The 8,724-nt window shown below is 57.6% G+C and overlaps 1 protein-coding gene across 1 annotated transcript in view; it reads right to left on the bottom strand.

Moving 5' to 3' along the window:
* MYO15A (myosin XVA) overlaps positions 1 to 1,937 on the bottom strand; it is a 47,453-nt gene extending 45,516 nt beyond the window's left edge. The window contains 1 exon segment of the mRNA XM_029928839.1: positions 2 to 1,937. Within this exon segment, the coding sequence (XP_029784699.1) occupies positions 2 to 1,937 (1,936 nt within the window).
* Between the last annotated feature and the right edge of the window lie 6,787 nt (positions 1,938 to 8,724).

Raw genomic sequence — 8,724 nt, forward strand, 5'->3', positions numbered from 1 at the left:
CGCGCCCGCGCCTCGGCCCTCCTCAGCACGATGGGCGTGCTGGGCCGCTCGGAGGCCATGCCGGCCAGCTTGTAGCCGAGGCGCTTGTAGGCCGCCTGCCGCACCGCCGGGCCCCCCAGCCGCGCCTTGTGGCTGCTCCTGAGCCTCGGGACAGGCTTCTTTTCCGACAGCGTCTTTTTGAGGAACCGCGCCAGCGACGTGGCCGGGCGAGGCTGGGAGGGGCGGCCAAACTCGGTGCCGAAGCCCAGGCCCCGGTGCGCACCGAAGGCGGACAGGGCGCGCTGGAGGTTGCGCTGGCGCGGTGTGAGGAAGCCCCAGAAAGGGTGGGGGTAGGGCACCGGGGGCACCGGAGCCATCTCCTCCTCCTCCTCGTCTTCGTCCGCATCCCCCAAGGGCAGAGGGATGTCCAGGGAGGGGGGCAAGGACACGTCCAGCTTCTCCTTCCCGAACAGCTTCACCTGGGGCCGCGGGAAGAGGCGGAACCTGCGGATGAGGGATAGCTTGGACCTGGCGGGCTTGTCCATGCCCTGCTGCTCGAAGAAGGCTGCACTGGGCAGGCGGAAGGAGGTGGTCTGCCGCTCCGCACCCGCCTCCTCCGGCTCCTCCAGCTCCGCGATGTCATCCATGGGGTGGGCGTACGGGTTGTGGGGCGACAGGATGGGCGGCGGCACCCACGGGTACGCGAAGGCCGGCTCCTCTGGGTAAAGATAGGGCACTTCGGGCGGGTAGACGGCCTGGTCCCCGCCGCCATAGACGCCTTCGCCATAGGGGATGCCATAGGGGGCGCCATAGGGCACCCCATACGGGTCAAAATAGGGCACGTCGTACGGGAGGTCGTATGGGAGGTCGTAGGGCGGGTATGGCGTCTCATAAGGTGCGTAGGGATTCAGGTAGTAGCCGTGAGGGTACGCCTCGCCCTGGTACCCATCGTAGTAGCTGTAGGGAGACGCGTACCCCGATGGGGGCGCGTACGGGGGTTCATAATCGTCGTAGCCGTAGCCGTAGGGGTACGTGGGGTAGTAGGGGCCGCCATAATAATCCGGATGGTAGTAGTCGTAGGGGTCCTCAGGCGGGTACCTGTGGGCGTGGTCTCCATAGGGCGGCCAGGCGGGGCCGTAGGGGCCATAGGGGCCATAGGGGCCGTAGCCCCCCTGGTAGGGCTCCTGCTCCTCCTCGTACTGGTAGAGCGACTGCCGGTCGTAGTAGTCGTCGCCCTCGCGGTGGTAGTCATAATACTCGCCCAGGTCCTGGAAGCCCTCGAGCCCGTACAGCGACTTGCGGGAGCCCGAGGGCCTGAACGGGGCCTCGTCCTCGAAGGGCAGGAAGCCCACCGGCTCGCCCGACGCGTAGATGCTGCGGCTGCGCGGGAACCTCCGGAGGCGGCCTCCGTGCCGCAGGATCTCGGCGCCCGATGGGAAGGGCAGCTTGCGGGAACCGACGCGGGAGCCCGAGCGGTTGAGCCAGGCGTCCAGCGTGGCCTGCTCGCTGCCAGACTCCTCGGCCTTCTTGATGAGGAACTTCTTGGTGAGCCAGTTGATGGCCGTGGACGCCTTGCTGAGTGACTGGGCGCGCGGCCGCAGGCGGCCATAGCCGCGCCTGCCCGGGAAGCGAATGACCATGAAGGACGGCTTCTTGCCCTTCATCGCCCGCTTCTTCTTGCCCATGCGCATTTGCGTCATGAGCTTCGACGTGGACTTGAGCACGGTACGCGCCTTCTTCTTGCGTTTGGTCTTCTGCGGGCCGGTGTGCAGGCCCCAGAAGAAGGCCGATGCGCTCCGGAACTGGCCCTTCTTGGAGATCTTGGGCGTGCGGTCACGGAAGCCCATGAACAGCCGTGATGTCCCCTTCAGGCTCCGTTTGGGCTTCTCCGGCTCGGGGGCCTTCTTCCCCTTTTTCCCTTTCTTAGCTTTCTTCTCATCCTCTTCCTCCTTCGCCATAGTGGCTGCGTGCTCCCCACCGGGCTGCGGCCCGTGTCACCAGCTCTGGGACTTGGAGACAAAGGGACCTGCTGCGTTTCCTGCCCGCAGCTGGACACTCGGCCTCTTCGGGCTGGGAGCAGCTGGGACTGGTCTGGGCGGCCTGGGGAGGGACAGCCAAGCTTCTCTTCTGGCTGGGACCAGATTCCGGGAGGGCAGATCCATAATTCATCTCCTCCAGAGCCGCCTTGGGTTTCACCCGAACGGTGGTGGAAAGTGTACGGGTGTTGTTCACTGGGGAGCAGGGGAAGCCTGGCCCAGACCTGTGCTGGGGGCTACCATCTTGGCGTTAAAACCGCCATGAGAGGGACTGTTTTGATGGGTCAAGCTCTCCGTGTGCTTTAGCTGCCTCAGCCCACCCAAGCAAATGCTGGGGTCACTGCTGCTTCACAGAGGGAGACTCTGAGTCCCAGGACAGGGAAGCCACTTGCCCTGAACTACCTAGCATAGCTATCCTGGACCAGAGTGGAGCCACACGCCCTGAGCCACGGTGGGATATTAGAAGCCCACTAAGTTACCTGGGAGGGGACACCTGGACCCACCAGGTCCTGGGCAAGGGAGGAGGGGAGTGGGCAGAGGACACGTCCAGAGCTGCGGTCAGTGTAACCAGAGATGGCCAGCCCTCAGGAGCATGAATAATGCATTGGGGACAGCCAGGCTGCCAGCTCAGAAAGCAGGACAAGGTGGGGAGCATCTTAGTGGAACTCCAGCAGGGCCTTGTGAAGCCACACAGCAGGGGGCTGGGGTAGCAAAAACAGAGGGTGGGCCAGTCCTGGCTCTGACTTCTAGCTCTACCAGTGGCTGGCTGTGTGGCCTCAGGAAAGCCTTTTACCCTCTCTGGGCCTCAGTTTCCTCTTCTGTAGGATGGGAGTGATAGGCCGTGCCCTGTCCCCTTTACAAGGAGCAAGACTTAATGGAGTTGCAGGGTAGCGTAAGCTACTGGAGAGGCCACATGCGTGGCTCGCATCTGGGATGCCTACCCAGCCCTCTCCTCCCAGTTTCTGCCCTTGCCCAGAAGGCAGTGATCATGTAGCCCCTGCCTTCTGTGGGTACAGCTGATTGCTCCAGGCTGGACAGCTGACCCAAGGCCAGGCGCCCACTCTCTGCCCGGTGCCCAGTCCACTTTTGAGAATCTGCAGTGTAAGTGTAGAGGCTGTGGCTTATTAGACAGAGGGTGTGTGTGGAAGGCGGGGGGGGCGGTACACTCAGAACCAGCAGCTCTGGAACCTGAGGCTGAGGCCTCAGCACTATCCCTCTCCTCCTCCTCCTCCTCCTCCTCCTTCTGTTCAGGGATCAAGGATCAGGACATACAAGGCTCAGAGTGACTGAAAACAGATCTTCAATTAACATAGGCGGAGGCAGGGGCTTAGCTGACTGCAGAGCCTGGGCTTTCCCGGAGCTCTGGGGCCAAGGCCCTGCTGGTTAAGCCAGAGACCCAGTCAGGCCTCCACCCGCCAGGCACTGAGGCCTCCGTGGTGCTTATCTCTGACATGCCAATGGACGCCATGTCCCTGTTCACGGCTCCCGCCTGGATTCCTCACTCAGCCTGGCCCCTGCTCGTCCAGGGTGCCGGAAGCGCATACATTTGCTTGTTCATTCATTCGTCCACCCAGAAGTATCTGGTAAAAGCCTGCTGTGGGCCAAGCACCGGGGACACAGCTAAGAAGGAAACAGAAAGACCCTGCCCTTGTGGAGGTGACATACAGGGTAGGGGGGGATGGCCAACAAAACAAGGAAAATGAGAATTGGGGGTAAGTGCTGTGGGTTTAAATAAAGCGGGAAAGGAGTGTTTGTGCAGCATTGAATGGGGGTTGGGGAAGGGGACGCTGGGAAGTAACACTGGGGCCAAGAGCAGGAGGTGAGAGGGTAGCAGGGGGGTCCTGAAGGGTTGGCATTGCCAGTGAGTTGGTGGAGGGGGTGCTCTGCAGAGATCAGGATTGATGACATCAGTTCGGGAGTCAGTGACACTCAGGTGGTCTTGAACTCACAGCTCTGGAGGATGGATGCAGGGAATAAGTGCAGATGAGGAGACGGAGTGAACGGGGGGCTGCACTGTTTGGGGACACGGAGGCAGTGAGTGGCTGAGGAAGAGGGCAGGGCAGCTGCGACAAATGGGTACATGGGTCAGGTTAGTTGAGGGCAGAGAGCTGGCAGCTGGATGCGGCTACATGGAGCTATAAGGGTGGTCCCAGTGGAGCGCTGGGGGTGAGGGTGGCTACAGCCTGAAGGGAGAAGGTTCTAGCTAGAAGGGAATGTGGCGGTCACAGGGTGTACGTGCCTGGGAACATCTCAAACCCCACTGTATGATCCACAATTTAGTTGGTAAACCAGACGGTGTGTGAATTACATGTCAATAAAGCTGTTGCTGAAACAGGAAGAGGGAGGAAGAAAGGAGTCCATTGCTGGGAACCGATCCTGCGGATCCCATTGTGCACATGGGAACGGCGTACACACCAAGGTACTCGTTGCTAGGTGCGCTGGGATGCCTTCCACGATGGACTGTTACACAGCTATAAGCAAAGCGTGGGAGATCTCTGTAACGGAGAGGGACGCTCCCCAGAGTCTGCGAATGACTGGAGCGCGGTGCCCAACAGTGTTGCCCGCAGTGCACACCTAGGCCTTCCTTTTTTGTAACAGGTGCATGTGTTGGGGGAAAATGAGAAATTATTTGCTTTGACTTACATGTAGAAATATTGGGAAAGATATTCAAGAAGTTGAGGAAAGTGGCCATCTCGCTGTAAACTCTCCTGTATCAGTTGGATTTCTGAAGCATATAATTGCATTTCTGATTCAAACAAACCAACAAGTAACATTTAAAAAGCAAAAAAGTAGGGGCGCCTGGGTGGCTCAGTCAGTTAAGCGTCCAACTCTTAATTTTGGCTCAGGTCATGATCTTAAGGTTCGTGAGACCAAGCCCTGTGACAGGCTCTGCCCTGACAATGTGGAGCCTGCTTGGGATTCCCTCTCTCCCGCTCTCTCGCCCTCCCCTGCTCTCGCACATGCACACTCTCTCCCTCTTTCAAGATAAGTAAACATTTAAAAACTAATAAAAAAAGAAAAAGTAAAAAAAGGAATTGGAAACAGTGAATGGAAACACCCCTTTAGAGAAGCTCTTGAAAGAATGTCAGGGCCTGAAACCACAAAATCAAACCCCATTCTCTGGCCCTATGTGACGTTTGAAGAAACTGAGGCCACAGCAAGTCATACAGCCTCTGCCCCTAGGTACTAATAGCCCTTCTCACTCCCAGGGCTGACTCAACATTAAAAGAGCCAGAGAGCCTGGCATAGTGCCTAGCCTAGAGTAAACTGCCATTATTATTATTATTATTATTATTATTATTATTATTATTGGCATTGTTATTCTAGCTGGCTGCTTCTGTCTGCTCTGGAAGGTGGTCTGGGTGACACCTAGCCACAGGACCTACTCACATGACCCTTTCTGGTCTCTGGGGCCCAGGCTTGTCCCAGGCTGCAGGGATAGTGTCCCCAGTCAACCAGGGCTCCCCTTTCTCTGGTGGGTCTGGGTCCCACCTCCCTCTCAGTGTCCCCAGCCTCTGTGGCAGGACAGAGGGGCTATCAGGGATCAGGTTTCATTCATCCATTTATTCCTTGACATGGGTTGGAAATCTACTATGTGCCAGCCACCGGGTTGAGTGCCCAGGGGTCACAGGGTTGAGTGGAACCAGGCACGGTCTCTGTGCTGGGGGAGCTCCCAGTGTCACAGGGACACAGACTTTAAGCAAAAAGCCCTACCAAGGGGAAACTGCAGCCAAGAGAAGAGCTCTGAAGGCCAGGCCACAACCCAGCTTGGTGAACAGTGCATTGGAAGACCAGGAAGGTGCCCCTGAGCCAAGATCTGAAGGATGAGAAAGAGCTAATCAAATGAAAGAGGGAACAGTGTTCCAGGCAGATGGAACAGCACGTGCAAAGGCCAAGTGGTGAGAAGGCCAAAGTGACGCAGAGCATGTAAAGCAAGAAGCAGCCAGGATGGCAGGAGGGACCTGCCCCTTGAGACCTGGAAGCTGGAGTGGGACTTTGGTCTCCAACCATAAGATAGCGGGGAGCCTGGCATGATTTCAGGCTGTCAGGAGTGCTATGACCAGATATGCATTTTGAAAGTAATAAAAATAAACATTGCCAAGTGTTACTATGTGCTAGGCTTGGTCCTGGATGATTTGCTATCTCACTGGATTTGCACAGCATCTAAGGTGGGAACATCTATTCCCATTTTATAGACAAAGGGTCTTATGTTAGAGAGGCTACATCACTCAGCAGAGAACCCCCAGAGAGAAAGTGAAAACCACCGGGTCACACAACGGTCACTCAACCCTCAGTACAACCTCAGGAAGTAGGTACTGTTATTCTTCCCACTTTACCAGGCCCAGAGAGGTCTAATAAGTTGCCCGAGGCCACACAGTTTGAAGCCAGATTCGAGCTCGGGTAGTCTGGCTCCAGAGTATGTCCATGCTCTCAAACACTGTCTCTCATTGCTTCTTGGAAAAGTGGTGTGGGAAAAGGTCTTGGGCCACCGTGTGGTGAAGGATGGGGGAGGGGACGCACAGTGGAGGCAGGGAGAGCGAGGACACAGCTCCATCTGGGACAGCTGGGACAGAGCACACTCGACACACCCAGTGAGGGGCTGCGTGGGAGCCAGGGTGAAGGTGGAGCCTCTTGGGTTGGCTTGGTGCAGCTGCATGACGAGGGAATCATTCTCTAAGATGAGCGGGGTGAGGTGGGCCTAGGATGGGAGTGGTCTAGGACACGAGGGCTGGGGTGACAGTGGGGAGTCAGGGGAGTTTAGAGCCACAGGGCAGATGAAAGAGAGGCAGGGGGTGGGATGAGCCTGTGAAGGAGGACAGAGCAAGGAATTGGGGGCTTCCCACTCCGGCCCTTAACGACAGTGTGGGATGGAGACGAGGCACTGGCTATGCCAAAGCGTGTGGGGCCCGGTAAACGTGGTTAAATGGTTGCTGTTGGGCACCTGGGTGGCTCAGTCGGCTAAGTGTGTGGCCTCGGCTCCGGTCATGATCGCACGGTTCGTGAGTTTGAACCCTGCGTCTGGCTCTTTGCCTGCTTTGGATGCTCTGTCCCCATCTCTGCCCCTTCCCTGCTCAGTCTCTCTCATTCTTTCTCTCTTAAAATAAACAAACTTAAAAAAAAAAAAACGGTCACTGTTCAGCAATGTGGGGCATCAGGCTGGGGCAGGGGCTGCTTGGATTGACATGGGGGAGGGGTGCCTGGAGCAGCAAAGCCATGAAAAGGAGGTGGCCACAGGGAATGACATGTCCAGGGGCTCATAATTGTTTCTGTGGAGGAGCTGTGGGCCTTGGGCCGGGGAGAGAGACCTCAGGAGAAACCAACCCTGCTGACATTGTGATCTCAAGTTTCTGGCCTCCAGAACTGTCAGAAAGTTCTGGAGGGCTGTTGCTTAGGACCTCCAGTCTGTGATACTTTGTTATGCCTGTAGGCTCAAACTAATAGATGCGTTGGCAGGTCAGTGGGACACATCCTGGAGAGGGAGGGAGAGAACAGAGGGAGGTTGAATTACCCATGCAGTGTGAAAGCCCTGAGACAGTGGCCTGGACTTGCTCTCCGTTGCACAGAAGAGGGTGCAGGTGAACACGGAGTGTTTGGAGAGGAGGCGTTTCCTAGCTGGGGCTCTAGGGGAGCAGGGGTTAGAAGAGTTGCTGAGGGGGTGCCTGAAGCAGTCCGAGACCCTCACTGTTCCCCGGGGCCAAGTCAGAGGGGATCTGGAGGGCAATTGAGAAGGATTCTTGCCAAAGGAGGTTTGTGAAAGAGGCACATGGAATTCCAGCTGAGGCTGGGGGGCGGGGAGGCAGGCACACAAGCCAGGGGTGAATATCAGGCGCTGGGCTCCTGTGCGCCTGAGTCCTGTAAACTGTGGACTGGGCCGTCTGGGAAAGCAGCCCTGGAGTCTGTGGATGGACCTGGGTGAGGACTTGGGTGTTGTTGACTTTCACAAAGACAGTCAGGTTGTCTGAGCAGGAAGGGACTTCCTATGAGCCTGGCCAGAGCCTCCTGGCACAGAAGGCCCAGGGAGGGTGAGTGGTGGGGACAGGGGCCCAACCGTTGCAGCTCACCCTGGAGGGGTGGGGACCTCTGGGAGCACTTAGTGGTGTCTCCAGCCCTAGGGATACCTCTCTAGAGCCAGGCCCTGCAAGCTGCTAGTTCACACCGACCTGGGTATGCTTCACACTGACCTGGGTGTGCACACCGCACGGGTCCTCTGGCTCTCATGCAGGCCCAGACGTAGAAGCATGCCAACCACCAACCCAGAAAGCCAACAATTCAACACAGAGATGCCAACTGCCCTGATCTATGGATGCACAGACCTGGCCCAGGAAATAGCCCATCCATGGTGAGGAACACAGTGGCCCCGTGGCTGGAGACTCTTGACAATGCCCATCCTGAGCCCATAGCCTGGGGACCCCCCAGACCTCTGGCCTCATCTCCCACCCTTTCCTGGCCAGCTTGGCAGACAGAACGGGCCTGGATCCGATGCTCTGCGAACACAGGGCCCTTCCCTACCTGTAAGGCAAGGAGTGGTAGTGACCATCACCCTGGCGGCAACACTTATTTGGGACCTCAACTTACTTGGCATTTGGGAGAAGGGCTCAAGTAAGCCACTGAGTACTTAACTGTCTTGGCATCCCAGCATCACTAAGAGGAAGCTGTACAGGCATCAGGCCTGCTTTATGGATGAAGAAACTGAGGCCCGGGGAAGCAC

Source organism: Suricata suricatta, chromosome 17, assembly GCF_006229205.1.
Source record: "Suricata suricatta isolate VVHF042 chromosome 17, meerkat_22Aug2017_6uvM2_HiC, whole genome shotgun sequence".
NCBI lineage: Eukaryota > Metazoa > Chordata > Mammalia > Carnivora > Herpestidae > Suricata > Suricata suricatta.